General features: G+C 43.3%; 1 protein-coding gene across 2 annotated transcripts in view; it reads right to left on the bottom strand.

The window, feature by feature from the left end:
• Positions 1 to 23,123, bottom strand: part of LOC143275550 (cytoplasmic protein NCK2-like) — a 26,376-nt gene extending 3,253 nt beyond the window's left edge. The window contains exons 1-2 of one of the 2 annotated variants that reach the window (XM_076579743.1): positions 22,864 to 23,123; positions 1,186 to 1,355 (exon numbers count right to left, since the gene is read on the bottom strand). In XM_076579743.1, coding sequence (XP_076435858.1) covers positions 1,186 to 1,335 — 150 coding nt within the window. In that variant the 5' untranslated portion in view covers positions 1,336 to 1,355; positions 22,864 to 23,123. Of the gene's footprint in view, positions 1 to 1,185; positions 1,356 to 9,948; positions 10,102 to 22,863 lie in introns of those variants that run through there. The other variant, XM_076579742.1, reaches the window with a different exon arrangement.
• Positions 23,124 to 23,668: the final 545 nt, after the last annotated feature.

The following is a 23,668-nucleotide window of genomic DNA, read 5'->3' as shown; positions in this document are numbered from 1 at the left end:
CAACATTACAGACCTGTTGTCCTGTACTGGTTACATTACAAACCTGCATTTCCTTTACAAGCTAACATTACTGACTTGTACGTCTTTTACTAGTCAACATTACAGATCTGTATGTCCTTTACTGGTTAATATTACAGACCTGCATGTTGACATTACAGACCTGTATGTCCTTTACTGGACAACATTACAGACCTGTACGTCCTTTACTGGTCAACATTACAGACCTTACGTCCTTTACTGGTTAACATTACAGACCTGTATGTCCTTTACTGGTTAACATTACAGACCTTACGTCCTTTACTGGTTAACATTACAGACCAGAGACCTGTACGTCCTTTACTGGTTAACATTACAGACCTGTACGTTCTTTACTGGTCAACATTGCAGACCTGTACATCCTTTACTGGTCAACATTACAGACCTGTACATCCTTTACTGGTTAACTTTACAAACCTGTATGTCATTTACTGGTTTACATTACAGACCTGTATGTCCTGTAATGGTCAACATTACAAACCTGCATGTCCTGTACTGGTTAACATTACAGACCTGTATGTCATTTACTGGTTAACACTGCAGACCAGAGACCTGTACGTCCTTTACTGGTCAACATTACAGACCTGTACGTCCTTTACTGGTCAACATTACAGACGTGTATGTCCTTTACTGGTCAACATTACAGACCTGTACATCCTTTATTAGTTAACATTACAGACCTGTATGTACAGACTACATGTACATAAATTATGTCCTTTACTGGTTAACATTACAGACCTGTAAACAGTACAGACCTGTATATATATATCTGTACTGGTTAACATTACAGAAATGTACGTCCTGTACTGGATAACATTACGGACTGTATGTCCTTTACAGGTTAACATTACAGGGGTGGGGGTGTGATGTTTTTGTTGTTTTTTTTAAACAAAAAAATTGCAAATACATGTACTTTCCCTGTAACCAAAATTTGTGTCTCAATAATGAAACAAAATAAAATATAGGGGGCAAAATGTATATATATAACCAACCAAAAAAAAAAAACAAAAAAAAAAACCATCGCCAAAATATCACAAAGAAAATCTGTACAACACAGAAACACCATCCCACCCCTCCCCCCTCTCCCACAGCCACGCGGCAGGGAGCAGGGAGAAGGGAGAGAAGGGAGAGCAGGAAGAAGCGACGTGCCTGTTTGTTGTCGGCGTTCTTGACGCGCCACCAATCAGTGCTGTTGTCCAGAAGGACCAGACGCTCCGCCTTCCTGATGGACAGCTCCTGGCCATTCTCCGCCGTGTAGTCGTACCGCGCAATCACCGTCGTCTCCTCCCCTTCCGCCATCGCTCCCACCCTCCTCGATCCTATGACACCAACAACAACAACAATTGATTGAATCACTGATTGACTGATATGGATACTTATACAGCGCCTATCCTCAGTCAGAAGACCAAGCTCTAAGCGCTTTACAAACACGGGGACATTTGCACAACAGGCTGCCTACCTGGGTACAGCCGACTGACGACTGCCACAGGATGCTCATCATTCGTTTCCTGTGTCATTCAATCAGATTTCAGGCGCGCGCACATACACACACACAGAGGCAGACATGTAACATTTTACGTGTATGACCGTTTTGTCTCTTCACCCTGCCATGTAGGCAACCATACACCATTTTCCAGGGTGTGCATGCTGGGTATGTTCTTGTTTCCATAACCCACCGAACGCTGACATGGATTACAGGATCTTTAACGTGCATTTTGGTCTTCTGCGTGCGTATATACAAGTAACATCATTAGCTCTCCTCCCCTTCCACCATCACTCACACCCTCCTCGAACCTGTTACAACAACAACAACAAAAATTAATCTTGCTTGGGGTGAGTTTTGTCAAGGTCTTAGTATCAGCAGATTCATGGGGGGACTGCCACTGGAGGGATGTGGTGGCAGTCTCCACTCTAGGGGAGACACTCAGTCTGGCTCCGCAAATAAAACCATTACTGTTGTCAGTAGAGGGCTTTAGTAGGCGGTGTCCGAAGTACGTTAAATCAGAACAGGCACAACCGAACACCACCTAAGTGACTCAGCGGCAGTGCAGGGTCTCCTCTGGTGTGTGGCCTCCTGGCGACCTAACACAGATGGTTCCGTGTGGGCGACGGGCGCCATAGCCGAATGGTTAAAGCGTTGGACTTTCGATCTGAGGGTCTCGGGTTCGAATCACGGTGACGGCGCCTGGTGGGTAAAGGGTGGAGATTTTTACGATCTCCCAGGTCAACATATGTGCAGACCTGCCAGTGCCTGAACCCCCTTCGTGTGTATGCGCAAGCATAAGATCAAATACGCACGTTAAAGATCCTGTAATCCATGTCAGCGTTCGGTGGGTTATGGAAACAAGAACATACCCAGCATGCACACCCCCGAAAACGGAGTATGGCTGCCTACATGGTGGGGTAAAAACGGTCATACACGTAAAATGCCCACTCGCATATATACGAGTGAACAGGGGAGTTGAAGCCCATGAACGCAGAAGTTCCCTGTGGACTGCCGGTGCTGAGACTGCAACAAGACAAATCCCGGTGTGGCTGTGAATGGGGGACTCGGAATGAGCAGCATGGGAGTAATGCCACTGAAACGGTGCAGATGATGGGGCCAGCAAAAAAAAAAAAAAAGAAAAAAAAAAAGAATAATAAATAACATCATCAGCTGCCATGGCAAAGCAGTTAGTATTGTAGACTGACAACTGGGAAGCTGTGGTGAATTCATGCCCCAGCAGAGGTTGGGCTTTTTTTTTTTTTCCAGTGGCCGGCTCCTGCCCACAGTTGAGTGTGCTATGGGCTCACATGGGAAGACTGGGTCCATGCAACAGCTTTCATCCCTGTTCTGAACAGGGGACATAACTACAACTTGAATTTCAACAGAATTCATCCAAATGCAGTGACACCTCTTTGACAAAGTGAAACCGAAATTGAAACCAAGCAGGAGCCTTGCAGTTTTTGTCACATTTTGACTTTCTGAAGGTATTTGTATTTGTTATTTGTATTGCATTTGTATTTCTTTTTATCACAACAGATTTCTCTGTGTGAAATTCAGGCTGCTCTCCCCAGGGAGAGCGCGTCGCCATACTACAGCGCCACCCATTTTTTATATTTTTTCCTGTGTGCAGTTGTTTTTTTTAATTTGTTTTTCCTATTGGATTTTTCTACAGAATTTTGCCAGGAACAACCCTTTTGTTGCCGTGGGTTCTTTTACGTGCGCTAAGTGCATGCTGCACACGGGACCTCGGTTTATCGTCTCATCCGAATGACTAGCGTCCAGACCACCACTCAAGGTCTAGTGGAGGGGGAGAAAAATTTCGGGGGCTGTGCCGTGATTCGAACCAGCGCGCACAGATTCTCTCGCTTCCTAGGCGGACGCGTTACCTCTAGGCCATCACACCCTTCTGAAGGGGCCGCACATCCTGTTGCCAGCAACCACACAGATCTGTCCTCACATCAATGACAAAGCTGTTATCTGACTTGACTCAGTGGGTCTTGGTCAGAATAAAACAGCACGGTCATAACAGTATGCCTCCCGTGAAACCTCTCAACAAAAGAACCCTCCTTCCCCAACCAGCCTTCATACACAAACACACTGACTGCCATGCTCCCCCCCCCCCCCAACCCCCACCCCCACTCTTCCAACCCCCTACCCCCTTTACACAAACACACACACACACACAGAAGTCAATTCAGCAGTTCTGAAAAAAAACAACTTCATAATCTAGCATCCAGGGGTGTAGCATGACGCATCTGAACAAGCAAGCTCTTCAGCTACACACACACACACACACACACACACACACATACTACAATACACACACAGTCACAATTCACACACACACACACACACACACACACACACACACACACACACAAAACTACTCACCCACCACTTCAGACTCCTTATGTACACTACCTGCAAAACCCACCCCCCCACACCCACTTCCCTTGGAGAACTGTAACCACACTGTAACTGTTTACAGAGTGTAAAGGTTTACAGGTGGTGCCCACATGCAGTGAAGAGTTCTGCACCAACATGTCTGGAAACTTCTTTCACAACTCTTCTTCCACCTGTCCAATTCTAGAGCCACTAAAAAAAAATATGGTGAAACATTGCCACCAAAAACTATGAAAGTTCAGAAACATTTCTTTAATCACATGGGGATGGTAATTTGAATTAACTTATTAAAAATGAATAAAATAGATAAACCAAAATAAACTAATTAAAGCCTTACAGAAAATTTCAACATTTATCTTGGAGTCTTGCAGTCTTCAGGCAGAAGATTCTTGAACAATTTATCACCATTTCTATTACTTACGAAATTTCATATTCACGCCATCACCTTTTCATGTTAGCAACACCATAATCATTTACACTGTCACTTTTACATAGCAGTCAGCAACACCACATTCACGCTATCGCCTTTTCACAGCGCAGTCAGCAACACCACATTCAGACTGTAACCTTTTCATCATAGCATGTTAGCAACAGTGCATTCACGCTGTGGGCTGTTCATAGCAGTCAGCAACACCACATTCATGCTGTCGCCTTTTGATAGCAGCCAGCAACACCACATTCACACTGTCACCTGCACGTAGCAGTCAGCAACACCACATTCACACTGTCACATGTTCACAGCAGTCAGCAACACCACATTCACACTGTCACATGTTCATAGCACTTTAGCAGTCAGCAACACCACACTGACACTGTCGCCTTTTCACAGCAGTCAGCAACACCACATTGACACGGTCACCTTTTCACAGCAGTCAGCAACACCACATTCACACTGTCACCTTTTCACAGCAGTCAGCAACACCACATTCACACTGTCACCTTTTCACAGCAGTCAGCAACACCACATTCACACTGTGGGCTGTTCATAGCAGTCAGCAACACCACATTCACACTGTGGGCTGTTCACAGCAGTCAGCAACACCACATTCACACTGTCACCTTTTCACAGCAGTCAGCAACACCACATTCACACTGTCACCTTTTCACAGCAGTCAGCAACACCACATTCACACTGTGGGCTGTTCACAGCAGTCAGCAACACCACATTCACACTGTGGGCTGTTCATAGCAGTCAGCAACACCACATTCACACTGTGGGCTGTTCATAGCAGTCAGCAACACCACATTCACACTGTGGGCTGTTCATAGCAGTCAGCAACACCACATTCACACTGTGGGCTGTTCATTGCAGTCAGCAACACCACATTCGCACTGTGGGCTGTTCACAGCAGTCAGCAACACCACATTCACACTGTGGGCTGTTCACAGCAGTCAGCAACACCACATTCACACTGTGGGCTGTTCATAGCAGTCAGCAACACCACATTCACACTGTGGGCTGTTCACAGCAGTCAGCAACACCACATTCACACTGTGGGCTGTTCACAGCAGTCAGCAACACCACATTCACACTGTGGGCTGTTCATAGCAGTCAGCAACACCACATTCACACTGTGGGCTGTTCATAGCAGTCAGCAACACCACATTCACACTGTGGGCTGTTCATAGCAGTCAGCAACACCACATTCACACTGTGGGCTGTTCACAGCAGTCAGCAACACCACATTCACACTGTGGGCTGTTCACAGCAGTCAGCAACACCACATTCACACTGTGGGCTGTTCATAGCAGTCAGCAACACCACATTCACACTGTGGGCTGTTCATAGCAGTCAGCAACACCACATTCACACTGTGGGCTGTTCATAGCAGTCAGCAACACCACATTCACACTGTGGGCTGTTCACAGCAGTCAGCAACACCACATTCACACTGTGGGCTGTTCACAGCAGTCAGCAACACCACATTCACACTGTGGGCTGTTCACAGCAGTCAGCAACACCACATTCACACTGTGGGCTGTTCATAGCAGTCAGCAACACCACATTCACACTGTGGGCTGTTCACAGCAGTCAGCAACACCACATTCACACTGTGGGCTGTTCATAGCAGTCAGCAACACCACATTCACACTGTGGGCTGTTCACAGCAGCCAGCAACACCACATTCACACTGTCACCTGCACGTAGCAGTCAGCAACACCACATTCACACTGTCACATGTTCACAGCAGTCAGCAACACCACATTCACACTGTCACATGTTCATAGCACTTTAGCAGTCAGCAACACCACATTGACACGGTCACCTTTTCACAGCAGTCAGCAACACCACATTCACACTGTCACCTTTTCACAGCAGTCAGCAACACCACATTCACACTGTCACCTTTTCACAGCAGTCAGCAACACCACATTCACACTGTGGGCTGTTCACAGCAGTCAGCAACACCACATTCACACTGTGGGCTGTTCATAGCAGTCAGCAACACCACATTCACACTGTGGGCTGTTCACAGCAGTCAGCAACACCACATTCACACTGTGGGCTGTTCACAGCAGTCAGCAACACCACATTCACACTGTGGGCTGTTCACAGCAGTCAGCAACACCACATTCACACTGTGGGCTGTTCACAGCAGTCAGCAACACCACATTCACACTGTGGGTTGTTCATTGCAGTCAGCAACACCACATTCACGATGACACCTTTCGATCCCAGCGCTGCACCATACCCTCTCCCCACGCCCCTTCCTCCCACACTCAGCATGCACCAACCACTGGGAGATTTGGCCACTGCTCCTCCTCACCCACCCCAAACCCCCACCCCCACGCCCCCTCCCATCCTCCCATCCTTCACCCATCTCAGAAAACCAGGGGCATCTGAGTTTTCCTGGCCTAGTTATATTTATCACTGATCCCCCCCACACCTCAGTTCAAAAGCTTCTGAGAGAAGCTGGAAAGACTGGTAAATAGTACAGGTAGAAAGGGGTGGGGGGTTGGAAGGGAAGGCTGGGGGGGGGGGGGAGAAGAAGTAAGTAAGCAGAGGAGGGGGGAGGAGGAGGTGATGGATGAGGGGGGGTGGGGAGGAGGTGGTGGTGGTGGTGGAGGAGAGAGGAAAGAGGAGGTGAGGGAAGAGGGGGAAGGAGGTGGGTGGGATGGAAAGGAGGGGGAGGAGGAGGAGACAGAGGTGGAGGAGGATGAAGGGGCAGGAGGAGGAGGAAGAACTACTTCCACTAACTGAACCTACCAGCACACAGTTATTTCTGTCAGGGATATGCCAAAGTGTAGCCAAGGCAGCCAGTCTACCATCATATTCACAGTATCCATCATATACTGTTATTTCTGTCAGGAATATATATTTATATGCCAAAGTGTAGCCAAGGCAGCCAGTCTACCATCATATTCACAGTATCTATCATATACTGTTAGTTCTGTCAGGGATATATATTTTATATGCCAAAGTGTAGCCAAGGCAGCCAGTCTACCATCATATTCACAGTATCTATCATACATTGAAAGATCCACAGATAATAAAGATATGTTACCTATTAACGTATTACAATTATCATATATAAATATTATATATATATATATATATATATATATATATATTATATATATATATGTCTACATTTTTCTAGCATGAAGAAAACAGCTAAGACCAGAATGCAGGGGAAGGTCAGGGAGGGGAGGGGGTGAGGGGGGGTCTGGAGATCAGAAGCTGAAGAAATTGAAGGATTCCAGAACATTAAACTGGGACATGTCAAGCACACAACAGGCTCTCCCCCTCAGAGAGAAACCAAATGCCCCACCCCCTACCCCCCCACTCCTCCACCTGCTTCTTGAAGGGTTTATACTGTCTTCCAACTTTCTCTCTTTTTCCCATTATTATTGTTGTTGTTCTTGTTATCGTAACAATCATTACTACAATACACAATACAATACACAAACTTTACTGTCTATACTTGGTACAGAGATTTTCTTTCTGGCAGCAGCACATGTCCAACATACGAAGAAAACAACAAACAAATAAAATGAATAGAAAATAAAAAGATAAATTAAATGGCACCAAATGGAAATAGCTATATACTAATGTTCTGAAATCCTTCAACTTCTTCAGCTTCTGATCTCCAGACCCCCCCTCCCCCCTCCCCAATATATATTATCATTATAACTATCATTATCATGATCAACTGAGAGATGGGAACGCGAAAGCTTGAATGTGAGGAGTGCTTTTGGACAGGCAAGGAAGGTAAAGTGTCTTGATGTGTTGATCAGCCATGTACCTGGCATAAGTGCGCTGGACCCTTTGCTAAGAGCAGTACATACTGAAACAAAAAACTAAACAAGCAACTTCTTCATCTTTCTTTCTTTCTCTCTTTCTTTCATGCATGTGTGCGCGTGCGTGCGTGCGTGCGTGCGTGCGTGCGTGCGTGCGTGCGTGCATGCGTGCGTGCGTGCGTGCGTGCGTGTGTGTGTGGGTGTGTGTGTGTGTGTGTGCAAGACTGAGGCAAGACTGTGTGCGTGTCTGCATATGGTGTGCATGCAAGCATCTGACATCTTCACACTGAACTTGCAGTTTCAGGCTCTTGTTCTTCTCCCCTCCCCTCCCCTCCCCCCTTCTCCTTCCTCCAAAGTCACGTTTCCCAACCATGCGCATGCACTGGACTTTGCTCACATCAAGTGAAATGATCAGAACACTAACACCGAACACTGCGGGTTATTCATCATTGAGTCAACAACTGATCTGGTCACTGATAACACCGGAAAGGTCTCTTGGTCAGGACTACGTATACAACCTGAGACTGTCTCACACAGAACAAATGTGGTCATCAACATTGTTGAACATTACTAATACTAGTGACGACTGTCAGTATAAGATGTAAGTCAGCAATGACTCAGACACTTGACAACGTCGCTGGCACTTTCTTGTCGGTTGCCGAGCCGTCTCCTTGTCTGCTTCACAAGTGCCAGAAGGAAACTGTATGTGTAGGTATGTCTACACACCTACAGACACACAAACACACGCACAGTGACTTCCAATGAAATTTGGCCTTTTCTGTCAGTACAACATTAATCAACTGGACTTCTTCTTCTTCTTCTTCGTTCGTGGACTGCAACTCCCACATTCACTCGTATGTACACAAGTGGGCTTTTACATGTTTAACCATTTTTACCCCACCATGTTGGCAGCCATACTCCACTTTCAGGGTTATGCATGCTGGGTACGTTCTTGTTTCCATAAACCACCAAATGCTGACATGGATTACAGGATCTTTAACGTGTGTATTTGATCTTCTGCTTGCATATACACACAAAAGGGGTTCAGGCCTAGCACATATGTTGACCTGGGAGATTGTAAAAATCTCCACTCTTTACCCACCAGGCGCCATCACCGTGATTTGAACCAGGGACCCTCAGATTGAAAGTCCAACGCTAAAACCACTCGGCTATTGCGCCCGTCTATTAACTGGTCAATAAATGGTGACTGGATTCTTCTGTATTAATTTCATTTGTCCTCTGCACACTGCTTCAAGCAAACAAAGCATATCATTTCCACCTACCCCTTTTCATCATCTTTCACACACCCCCCACCACCCACCTCCCTGTTTAACGCTCCACTTCCCTTGCCCATGTTTGCTCAGCTGCTGACCTGACAGAGTGGAGAAATCTCCAAATTCACCCTCATGGCCCTGCCAGGATGCAAACCAAGAACCTTACAGATCACATGTCCAGTGCTGTATCCACTTGGCTGTCAAAGGTACGCATGCATGCATGCACGCACACACACACACACACACACACACACACACACACACATGTATACACATGCACACGAACACACATGCTTGTGCGCGCGCGCGCAAACACACACACACACACACACACACATGCACACACATGTGTGCGTGCACGCACACACACACGCACACACAAACACACACACACACAAACTGACAAATGTAATACTTTTTTTTTTTTTTACTTACTAAACAAAAACTGCATTCATTAAAAAACACATTTCTAAACACTCTTCACAACACACACAAAACAGATCCTACCTTGTACACGAAAAGCTGAAGACCACAAGGAAAACACCTGACGACAGTGAGATACCATAGTTCTTTCCAATACTTCTGCAGTCAGCCAGTGTCAGGTGTAATAACCCGTTAACCGTCCACACAACACCACTAACAAATGTTAAAAAAAAGTGAAACAGTATTATTGCTATCAAATATTCTTTAAAAAAAAAAAAAAAAAAAAAAAATCAAAAGTTAATCTGAATACCAAGAATAGTTCCAAGACAAAGACAAGCTTCAAAAGTTGAAAAGTCTCAAAAATTATTCATTAACACCCAAGATTTCACCTCAATAAATAGTCACACCATCATCATGCATCAGTATTTGAGGCAATCCTGAGAGACGCACACAGACTAACAGTGCTGATTCATAACTGTTCAACTGCTTTTAATTATAAACTAGTTGCATGCACTCTCCCAAGTCATTTGCGATAATAATTAATTGCCAAAACTGGCCTCTTCAACCTACAATATCTCAGGATCCTGATTCTAAAAACAGACGATCTCTGTGTTCAACAACTAACAACAGATACATATATAGATCTATGCTCAATAACAACGGATGATTTCAATGTTCAACAACTGTCAACAGATGATCTGTGTTCAACAACTTGTTTTTTTCTTCTTTTTTTCTTTTTTAGTACTACCAACAAACAATCTACAGAGCTATGTTCAACAACTAACAACAGACGACCTCTGTGTTCAACAACTGACAACAGTTTATCTCAGGAAGCGCCCAGTTCCAACAGTCATCCAAATTCCACTGGAGACAGTCTCAAGAGCTGAAGAGCAATACTAGCTAGCTGCAGGCAGCTGGTATGGACTGTTCAAAAACTTGCCATGAGACTGAAGTCAACACTGACACACTGTTGATCATTTTCCACTTACTGGACTGGTCACAAGATCCTGTCAACTTGAATGATGACAACACTGTGGAGCTGAGTCTCACACACACACACACACACACACACAGATAAGCGGGAAATTCCTTCATGATTCACTGCCCACTCTTTAGCAAACAGCATCATATCTATTCCGGTGTTCATGTGCTACGTATCCATTCTGATGCAGACAGCAGAGCACTTGACTCACGCACCACACAAGGACGAATTCACCACTCAGATACAATGACACCCTTTTGTGCACATGACAAATCTGACTAAGCTTTCCGCAACATGCAGTGAGATTTCCCACACCATCTGTCAAATTTGGATTCACACACACACACACACACACACACACACTCTCTCTCCTCTTTTCCCCCTCATACATGTACACACTCTCCCTCACCTCTCACACACACACACACTCTCCCCACCCCGTTTCAGTCTTTCTTGTTCTCATTAATGGTGATCATTAATTATCATTGTGTCTCTATTGCTGGACTTTTGGTTTTCTGCCCGATTAACTTTAAGCCATTTTTGTGACATGTACATTACCTTTTAACTTATTAATCGCACTGTCAGGAGATAATAATTGATTTCTAATTCTATACAAAAAAAACAAAACAAATAAACCTTTTTTTTTTTAAATGAAAGAAAAGACAAGAACAAACGACACATCTATCTATTTGTTTGGTTATTTACCCCTCACTGATCCATGATTCTATGAAGCCCCAACACACACACACACACACACACACACACACACACACACAATTTAAACACATGCACATAATTATGCACACGAGAGAGTGTGCATGCATGCACACAACCACACACACACGCATGCATGCACACACATTCACACACACACACACAGAGTCACACACACACATAGAGAGAGAGAGAGAAATAAATCACTACCAATTCACCAATAACAATAAAGACCCAGCCAGCAGATCAGCAAAAACAAACAAATCTATAACAAAACAACACACAAAAACAAAAACTCTCAGCTCAATACTTCTCTCTTGAGACACACACTCAGGCCACCTAATCTTAGCTTTCAAATTCAAACATGCATGACCAACTGATGCCCTCTTCAGTCCAAGATAAGATTAGCTCCTCAGCCAGAGGCCGGCAGAACAGATAGCCAGGCAGACTAGAGAGATCTGCAAGCAAAGTCATAGGGAGTGATGCCCACTGAAAAAAAAACAAAAAAAGAGGTCGAAGCACCCTGGGGCAGGGCATGGGAGGGGGTGGCTAGGCTAATCTAATCACGCACGTGCATCCTCTGAAAAGAACTACCCTCCCCCTTCCCACACACACACCCCCCTCCTTCCAACATCCATCCTCCCCACCCCTCCTTCTTTCCCTGTATTCTGGACTTGGGTTGCACATATATATACATATATAATATATATATATAAGGTTGGGTTTTTTTTCAGGAGGGGGGGCGGGGGGTTATTAGTTTCCAACTACCTGTGATTACCTACAGGTCTACTAGTACTGCCGAGACCCTCAGCTATCCAGACTACTGTATATTATCTACCAGTCTCCTTTCACCCTGTACCCCAACCATCAAAGTTATGAAAAAAATCTTTTTAAACATGCATTCTATCTCCCCCACCCCCCGCACAAATAGATGTATACACATACAAGCGCATGCACACAAACACATGTTGACACACACACACGTGCGCGCACACACACACACACAAACACACACACACCCATACACAGTACACACACATATATATATATATATACATATGTGTACACACACACACACACACACACACACACACACACACACACACACACACACCTACCAGCCAAGGTGAAGCAGTGGAGGCGAGGTGGGTACACCTGGTGCCCACTCATCTTCACCTGCCCAGCATCCATCCTTGGGAGTCTCTTAACTTGCACAATCCACAGGTCTACAACTCACCCCCCACTCCCCCAAACACACCCACACACTGTCCAATCTTTCTTGTCCTGATAACCTACTGCTTCACACAACCACTCTGCCGGCAGTGGTCTCTTTTCTTCACTGTTAGTGTTACTGTTAGCGAGTGTTATACCTTTCTTTCAGTCCGTCCAACAAGAATAAATTCTGTGCTCTTTAACACCTTTCTTTCAAATTCAATCCGTCCAAAATGAAACAGTCCCTGCTGCCATGTACGCTGACTCAGCAAAGTCAAACAGCAGACTTCTTCTAACTCCGCAAAAAAAATATACACTCCTTTGCTGACAACAACAACAAACAAATATTAATCGCTTTCTCCAACTAACTCCTGACTTGTCTATGGAGTTCTTTCAGTCCAGCAAACCAAAATGATTCACTGAGTTCTACTGCACACACAGGTCTAAGGTCTCAACGTCTCTCTCTTCCCCCCGAAAACAGTGTATGACTGCCTACATGGCTGATGGCAGGAATTTTAAAAAAAACGGACAGGTAAAACTAAAAACCCACTCGTGTACGTATACAAGTGAATGTGGGGGTCACAGCCTCTGAATGAAGAAGAAGGTCTCTCTCCAATCCTCTACTGGTCCTCACAAACCATCACCTAAACGCCTAAAGAGTGATTAATCCACAGACACAATCTTTGTTAAACTGAGTCCTTCATTCCTCCAATCCCAATGTTCGTTTTCCTTGACCTAGCAACCAGGAATCACAATCCACATAACAAAGACACTCAACTTGCTGGAAAACAGTCACAATTCACACAAGCTGAAAAAGATTAAATTCTAGGGAAGAAAAAATAAAAATAAAAATAATTATATATATATATATATATATATATATATATATATATATATATATATATATATATATATATCGCCTCCAACAACAGGATAAGGTACAACAACACTGTGATAATGATTAGACAATTCTCTCTCCTCATACAACTGGAACCAAAGGGCACAAGATTCTCTGGCAAAAAACAAGAACAGAAATCACTTTTTTTAAAAAGTATTGTATTATCTTCACTCACGACACTGTCACACTCACAGGCTGAAAAACAAACCCTCTTTCTACCCTTCCCCACCCTCTTCATTCTTCCTCTCTCTTCACAGGTTCTTGTTAATCTTAGTACTAAACTCACTCTCCAAACGCAGTTTGTTTTTTTAAGCTGATCAATACACTCTGATGCCAGAGAGAAGATAGCCCTGCTCTAATCTAACCCGTCCTCTTCCCCCCCCCCCCCCTCTCCTATCTCTCTCCTTCTCTCCCACCATCGGCAAAATTCTTAACGCTTTCAAGTTGAACAACTCCCCACAAACTGCTGGAACATGTTACAGCAAAACTTTTCAAATCCTCACAACAAAATCGCACTGCTCATCTACAGTATCAACAGCAGATGCTTCGAAATCTCTTTCTCAGATGCAACTGTGCACAGCTAAGTCACACTGCACCAAATTTTACTCTTTAAAGTTTAACTATCTCATTTACAGTGTCAACAGCAGATGCTACATGATAAGTATAAAATCTCTTTCACCTATCCAACTGTGCCCCACAAAATTACACTGCACCAAATTTTCGAACTTGTGTACAACAGCATCAATATCAGATACCACATCACCTCTCCCCCATCCAGCTGTACACAGCATAGTCACAATGCACCAAATTTTACAACCCATGTACAAACAGCATCAATATATATATATATATATCACCATCACTATCGGATACCATAGAATCTCTCTCCCAGCCAAGCCACACACCACAAAGTCACACTGCACAACATCTTACAACTCATGTACTACAGCATCAATATCAGATACCATAGAATGTTTCTCCCATCCAGCTGTCTCCTCCCCATCACAGTGTGGCACTGCTACTGGGAGCTGCAGGTAATACCTACCCCCCCCCCCTCCCCACCCTCCCAACCCCCCTCCTCCTCCTCCTCTCTCTCTCCAACAGTTTGCTATCTCTGACAGCGAGCTATGTCTTCTTCCTTCGCTCTGTCTGCTGCCGTGCTGCCACTTCTGCCCCACTTTCCTATTTATATATATATATTATATGGATTTTAATACCTGTTCTGCCTCAACCCCTGAGGCAAGAATCTGATAAAACTTGGGAACAGATTGGTCTTTTTCCAACTCTCTCTCTCTCTCTCTCTCTCTCTCTCTACCTCCCTCCCTCCTCTCTCTCCCTCTATCTCTCCCCCCCCCCACCCCCCTCCCCCCTTCTCTCTCTTTTAACTCTGAATCGCAGTCTCTTTTTTTTCTTCTTCCTCGTCCTTATTTCCTACTCTTTTATTACTGTTAATGTTTTCCTTCCACCACACTGCCACTTGCTCCTTGTTTGCTTGCGCTGGTGACAAGCAGACTGAAACAAGGTAACCACCAAGGTGTTTGCCACACACACACACACACACACACACACACACACACAGGGTTCAAACTATACTCCTACCTACCTACTCCCCTCCCCCACCCCCAACCTCACCCCAAACTCCTGCAGAAAGCTGGTTTCTTATCTTTTCACATTTCCTTTGGCCAAAGGGAAGAGAACCTGGGCGGAAGTGTGGGGCAGAGGGGGTGGGGAGGTGCTTTTTTTTTCTTTCTTTTTTTTTTTTTTTTCCTTTCAAAGACATGATGGAGGAGATGGGGTGGAAAGTGGATGTGGTGAGTAATGGTGGAAGCACAGAAAAAAAAGTATGATAGTCTACTCAAATCAGAACTGGAAAGGAAGAAGAACAAAAGTGTTGTTTTTTTTCCCCACTGTATCCTTTAAAAGTCAGATTTGAGGGGGAAAAAAAAAGAATGAAAATGTATCTTTGCGTTTGTTTTTTTTTTGTTTTTTTTTTTAATTAATGAACTCCATACATAATTTCCAGTATTTGCAAGACATACAATAATTGTAAAACAAAAGACCAAATTTTCCAACAGCAGTTCTCCAATAAAATCAGACATTTTCCCAAATAAACCAAACTGCAATTAAACATAAAATTAAAAAGAGTTGAAATCAGCAGTGAGTTTCAAGACAAAATTCCTTGTTAGTCCTATAAAAAAAATATATATATATCTTAAAACTGTGAATAATATTAGCAACAAAATTAGATTCACACTTATTTTCCCTATTCAAACCAAAAAAAATATATAGCACCATTTGGATTAAAATCAACAGAAATACTAATAACACAGACTTTAATAATTCAACATCTTTCATTTTCTCATGTCTATGGGACCAACCCCCCCCCAAAAAAAAAAAAACAATAAAATGAAAAAATAAATAAACTAAAATACAGGTCTACCCTCCCCTTTTGATATGACTAGCTTACCATAGCATAGTTGGGAGCCAGTGGTCGGAAGAGAGAGAGGGGATAGGAGAGAAATGGGGAAGAGGTAGTGATGGAGGTGGAAATGTACTCTTGAGGGGGTCCACGAGCAAGGGGTGGGGTGAAACAGATGGTGCATGCCTGCGTATACATGTATACTATATTCAGTGTATCTGACAGTGCATCTTTCATAAGTTACAATACATTACATCCGACTGGTGCTCCACAGGCCCAGCCATGAGAGTGCAGCATCACTGCTCTTAACACTTCACTGGCTTCCTGTGAAGGCTATAAATTCAGAATTGCTTGTCTCTGCTTTCACTAGTTTCAGTGTCTCTGTCATAACAATATACCACCATACATTTAAGACCTTCATCTTTACCATCTTTCTAGGACACTATGCTCTCTTCACTCTTCTCTGCTGACAGTCCCTCGGTTCTCCCTTGAGACCTTTGGTGTAAAATCTTTCTCTGTCTTTGCCCCCACTGTCTGGAACTCCCTACCTCTCTATCCCCCAGAAAAACTGAGTGTTTTTTTTCTTATATTAATTAAGAACCTGAAAAAAACCCACCTTTTTAACTCTCTCCTGATAAATGTGTACATGTATGTGCTTGCTGGTTTTTGTTTCTGGGTATGTTACTGCGGTTTTGTGTAAGGGAAGGGGGGGGGGGGGCAGGGGCAGGGGTTCTATAAATCATTTGGGCATTGTAATGCATGTGACTAGTTTTAACTAGTGGGATTGGTTTTAAATGTTGTGCTGGTTTTAAGTATCCTGTGTATGTTGTTCAACTTGTTGAGGTGTTGTCTATGGAAGGAGGGGGGGAGGGTGAGAGTTTCTGAGACTGATTTTAAGTATAAAAAAATGGATTTTTTGAGAGTTTAGATCTGTCTTGTTATGTATGTGATCACTTTTAAGTTAATCATGATTTGTGTTTAAGTGTTGTGATAATTACATGGTTTTAAGCTTCGTGTTATTAGCGTTAAGTATTGTGATATTATATAAATGTGCATTATTTAGGTATTGTAATGTATGATGTATTGAGCAGTGTTGTAAACAAATACAATGGGGGGGTTTTATGTCTAAAGATACATTTTTGTCAGTGTTCTACTGTTTAGTTGGATGTCTGTGTTGGGTAATGGATGTAAAATTCTAAGTTTTCCATTATAGTGTTGAAAGAAATGCTTGTTCCAGTTTTACTTGTCAGTTTTTACACAATTCAGCATATTTGACATGGAAAGGTGCTAGAGCTATAAATTGGATTATTATCTGCCTGCACACACATACAGTTATACACACAGTTGTCTCACAATGATTAAGTTTCAAGTTCATTCAACTAAACTAAAGCAAGTCTGTGTAGGACCTAGGCTAAAGTGAAAGAAGATACTACACATAATCCTATGACAAGTATTATATGTATACATGTAATGATGTAGAGAATAGGATGACTCTTGACTGTATGGATTAAGAACACAGACAGTGAGCAAGTGACAGACAGACAGAGAAATAAACCTAGAGCTGACTGAACACGCTGAAAGGACACACACACACACACACACACACACACACACACACACACACACACACAAAAAAGAAAAAAAGATCTCCATAGATAGATCACAAACTCTGAAGACAGCAGCACGATGTGCATAACATTTCCACCGACACTGGCAACCAACTGTCACTGATGTCAGATGATCTGTGCGAAATCGAAAGAGCCACACACTGTGACACAGCACCGTCTGCTGAGACAATCTGCCTGAAATCGATGGTGTCTGCAAGACAGCGCAACAGTGATCAATGACTGAGACGAAGGGAAGCGACTTAAGGGTCAATACTGCAGCTATGCAAAATACTCTACACTTGACTCACCCTGACTGACTGCACTGTGCACAAGTTCAAGAAAAAGTGAGGTAACCTGTTCTCTGGGCAGGGTATAGGTAAAAAATAAATAAATAAATTAAAAAAAAATTTTTTTTAATATATATATATATATTAAAAAAAAACAAGAGAAAAAAAAAGCCTATGCTGTTGAGGGAAATCCTTACCAGGGAAGCAGCACTGTTACTAGTACCGTAGTAGTGCTTGCAGCCACTGAGATCATCATGGAGACAGAGGGAGACTTGAGTCACAGATACCCAGAGTCAGAGAGATAGACTGGAGTCACAAAGTTTAGACATACATGGTCCCACTCACAGACTGAAGTCAAAGAGAGAGAAGAGTCATAGAGACAGACAAAAGTGACATCTAGACAGACCAAAGACAGACAGGAGTCACAGACACAGACAGGTGTCACAGACAGACTGGAGCCACAGAGACAGACAGGAGTCACAGAGACAGTCACAGAGACAGACTGGAGTCACAGAGACAGTCACAGAGACAGACAGTCACAGAGACAGACTGGAGTCACAGAGAGAGACAGACAGACAGGAGTCACGGGGACAGACAGACAGGAGTCACAAGGAAAGACAGACAGGAGTCACAGACTGACAGAGACAGACAGACTGGAGTCACAGGGACAGACAGGAGTCACAGAGACAGTCACGGGGACAGACAGGAGTCACAGGGACAGACAGACAGACTGGAGTCACAGGGACAGACAGGAGTCACAGGGACAGACAGGAGTCACAGAGACAGACAGGAATCACGGGGACAGACAGGAGTCACAGGGACAGACAGACAGAGTGAGTCACAGAGACAGACAAACAGACTGGAGTCACAAGGAAAGACAGAGTCACAGACACAGACAGACAGACAGGAGTCATGGGGACAAACAGACTGGAGTCACAAGGAAAGACAGACAGTGTCACAGACACAGACAGACAGACAGGAGTCACAGGGAGACAGACAGGAGTCCCAAGGAAAAACAGAGTCACAGACAGACAGACTGGAGTCACAGGGACAGACAGACAGACTGAAATCACAGGAACAGACAGACAGGAGTCACAGAGACAGACAGGAGTCACAGAGACAGACAGACAGGAGTCACAGAGATAGACAGACAGGAGTCACAAAGACAGACAGGAGTCACAGGACAGACAGGAGTCACAGAGACAGACAAACAGGAGTCACAGAGATAGACAGACAGGAGTCACAAAGACAGACAGAAAGGAGTCCCAAAGACAGACAGACAGGAGTCACAAGGAAGGACAGAAAGGAGTCACAAAGACAGACAAACAGGAGTCACAAGGAAAGACAGAGTCACAGAGACAGACAGACAGACAGACTGGAGTCACAGGGACAAACAGACAGACTGGAGTCACAGGGACAAACAGACAGACTGGAGTCACAGGGACAGACAGACTGGAGTCACAGGGACAGACAGACTGGAGTCACAGGGACAGACAGACAGAATGGAGTCACAGGACAGACAGACAGACTGGAGTCACAGGGACAGACAGACTGGAGTCACAGGGACAGACAGACAGACTGGAGTCACAGGGACAGACAGACTGGAGTCACAGGACAGACAAGGAGTCACAGGGACAGACAGACAGACTGGAGTCACAGGGACAGACAGGGACAGACAGACATATTGGAGTCACATGGACAGACAGACAGGAGTCACAGAGACAGACAGGATTCACAGGGACAGACAGGAGTCACAGAGACAGACAGGAGTCACAGGGGCAGACAGACAGGAGTCACAGAGACAGACAGGAGTTACATGGACAGACAGGAGTCACAGGAGTCACAGGGACAGACAGGAGTCACAGGGACAGACAGGAGTCACAGGGACAGACAGACAGGAGTCACAGAGACAGACAGAAGTCACAGGGACAGACAGGAGTCACAGGGACAGACAGGAGTCACACAGACAGTCAGGAGTCACAGGGACAGACAGACAGGAGTCAAGAGACAGACAGGAGTCATAGAAACAGACAGACAGGAGTCACAGGGGCAGACAGACAGGAGTCACAGGGAGAGACTGGAGTCACAGAGACAGACAGACAGGAGTCACAGAGACAGACAGGCAGGAGTCACAGAGACAGACTGGTGTCACAGAGACAGACAGACAGGGGTCACAGAGACAGACAGACAGGGTCACAGAGACAGACAGGATTCACAGACAGACAGTAGTCACACAGACAGACAGAAGTCACACAGACAGACAGTAGTCACAGACAGACTGGAGTCACAGAGTGACAGCTATACTGGAATCACAGTGGAGTCACAGATATACTGAGTCACAGACTGGAGTCACACACAGACTGGAGTCAAAGACAGGCTGGAGTTACAGGCTGGAGTCACAGACAGACTGGAGTTACAGACAGACTGGAGTCACAGGCTGGAGTCACAGACTTGAGTCACAGACTGACTGGTGTCACAGACAGATTGGAGTCATAGACTGGAGTCACAGACAGACTGGGGTCACAGACTGGAGTCACAGACAGGAGCCACAGACAGGCTGGATTCACAGACAGATAGATAGATAGATAGATAGATAGACAGATAGATAGATAGATTGGCTGGGCTCACACTCACAGACAGACTGGAGCCACAGACTGGAGTCACATACAGGAGTCACACTCACAGATTACAGTCAAAGACAGACTGGAGTCACACTCACAGACTGGTCAGACAGGAATCACACTAGACTGACAGACTGAGGTCACAGACAGGTAGTTGCACTCACAGACAGGAGTCACAAACACATGAGGTTACATCTGAAAATTCAAAACTCAGGACAAATGTCCTAGCTCAAGGAAAACCAGTAGAACAGTTTAAAAATTTGTCGGACAAAGTGTTCAGACACCAATGAATTTGTTGTTGTTGTTGTTGTTGCTGTTGTTTGGTTGGTAGGTTGGTTGGTTGTTTGCTTTATATTTATACTTTTTTAAAGATGCACAACAGAGATAAGCAATTACTTTTAATTAAGTTAAGATTCACACAAGTATAAATAATATACTGTAGCAGTGATCATATGATTTAATATCAATCCAGTATCACTGCATCTAAGTGATAAAGCCACATCTTACACCACATACAGAAACAATACGTCTGACACCACATACAGAATCAATCTTACATAAGAGTGTGTGGTTTGTGCCTGTTTAATCTGAGACAGTAAGACAATGAGTATACATAAATTACATTGATAAGAAAAAGAAAAAGTCAAAATCAAAGTGTTACACAAAACAGTAAGTATTTTGAAGAAACTCTATAGCTTTTAGTAGTTAACTTCAGCAGACATAAGTGGCTTGTCATGCCAGTCTTTAAAGAAAAAAGGTCTGAATACAATAAATCATTGTGACTTTTCTTTTTCATTCCTTCTTTGAGTTTCAGTCTGCTCACGCTCATCACCTTTCTTTAGAACTTTATATTTCCTCAGTGTTCTATCAAAGTATTATTCAAACTGGGTTTAAACAAACTCTACACATTTTGTCAGATAATTCTGGAAAACTAAAGTTCCTTTGATGACAAGGCAAATGTCCATTTCTTTTTTATCATTTTTCCCCTTTACAACAGGCATTAAAAAAACAGCAATAAACTAAAGACATAAAAAAACCAGCAATAAACAATAACTTTTTCAGTATGATGTTCTTTCACTATAAATTATGCCTTCATAGCCTACTATCATAAATATTTGATGAGAGGGTTCCAATTTCCATGTAAATTCACAATCCTGTCAACTAATTCAAGCAGGATCCACCATGATTGTGATCTGGCTGACAGCACATAGCATAATATTAGTAAATATATTACAGTCAGCGATGACACACAGAATCACCTGGATGTTACTATGCCAGTGTCTGTGCTTACAAATTACATTACTTTAATATTTTCAACAGTATATAGCATGATTATTTCTAACTTAAAAACATGCAAACAATCAACAATTTACATAAAATAAAACCATGGGGTTCATCTCTTCTGGCCTGAAACTACTACTGCCAACTGAAAATAATCACCTTCATTCCAGACATATAATATTAGTATATGGTGACATAGTGCATAATGCACACTCCCTGAATTTAAAGTAGAAAGAACTTAAGAAGCTGTCATCTTGCTATTTCAGTATTTGTAGAGAAAGTTTAGTACCACAGTGTACCATCACATACATTTTTGTTTAACTTGTTTGAGTAATATCAGCACTTTTATTGGCTTTGGATCACATTAAAAAAAAAACTGCATGAGTGATTATATTAAAGTATAACCATTCATTGATTCAATGACTCAGAGAGTTCCACTTTCTCAAATTATGTAATCTGTTCACTTTAATTACTGCACAACCTGACTGCTGGAACAGTAACAAAAGCAAACACTAATCTTTTACTGTACATAAAAAAATATATAAAACCCCATGAGTAGGAAATGTACATGAGTAAAAGAAGACAACTATACCGATACTCTGAACAAGACTTATCGCATACAAGACAGTAACTGAGTAAGTCACGACTGTGGGCATGCTTCAAACATGTGCATTGCAGTATCAAGAGTATGGTCGCAACATTGGGGCTGGATACTCAGATCCCAGTGGGACGTTCCAGTCAACAGAGGTAACCCATAAGGCAGACCTAACACTTACTTAATAACCAAAACAACCATCACCAGCATCCAACACACCATCGGATATCATATACCTGGGCAGATCATGATGATCTCATTCTCACGGGTCTAGTTTTGTTTTGAAAACCCGACATCAGTTTCTATGATAGGAATGTGGAGACAAAAATTACCACCAGCATAAATGCGTATGTTATTCCACTGAGTACAACTGATATACTTACAGAAATGTTCTGCAGTGGTGGAAGCCAGATAGAAAGATTCAGACATCGAACAGTGATCCGCTGATGAAGACGATCAGTTCCGTGCTTCTGATGAAACAAGGGTTCAATAAACCACAAAATGAAGACACGGTCCGAAGAAAAACGTCCTAAAGTGCAACATCAATGTTCCATGAATGTATTCAACTTACTTCAACTGTAAGTAAATACACAAAACACTGTGAAATTTGCTGACTTCGAAGTATCGTTATCCATCACAGAAGCCGCCATCTTGTCATCAAAAATAGTGCGTAATCAGTGACATTATGGATTTATGCGCGTACTTTTTCTTTCTTTTTTCCCCGCAACTCCACGAAACTGTCTCTGTGCTATTCATATGTACAAGAAATATTGTAAATTACTTAAGAAAACAAAATATTAATTCAAAGGAGGTGCAAAACCTTTACAATACGAACAAATTAGCGTATTAACCTTCTTAATATTCTGCATAAACTAAGAACTATATTTCACCAGCATTATGACAAATACTTGGTTCACTTTTTCACCAATCAAAGGAGGGGTAATCCTGTTTCAGTCGATATAAGGGACAGCAACTCTGGTTTCTCTTCTTTTTTCTTTTCTTTTTTTTTTCTTTTTTTCTTTTTATAATTTAATAGATAAATATAAATGATTTTTTTTTAAATTATACTAGGAAATATTTCGTATTTTACAAACTCAGACCTAATGACTTGCCTGATGTGTAAGGCATCCAGGGTCTCTCTCTCTCTCTCTCTCTCTCTCTCTCTCTCTCTCTCTCTCTCCGGCTTTC

This window comes from Babylonia areolata, chromosome 30, assembly GCF_041734735.1.
Source record: "Babylonia areolata isolate BAREFJ2019XMU chromosome 30, ASM4173473v1, whole genome shotgun sequence".
Taxonomy (NCBI): domain Eukaryota; kingdom Metazoa; phylum Mollusca; class Gastropoda; order Neogastropoda; family Buccinidae; genus Babylonia; species Babylonia areolata.
This window is presented reverse-complemented; position numbering and strand designations above follow the sequence as displayed.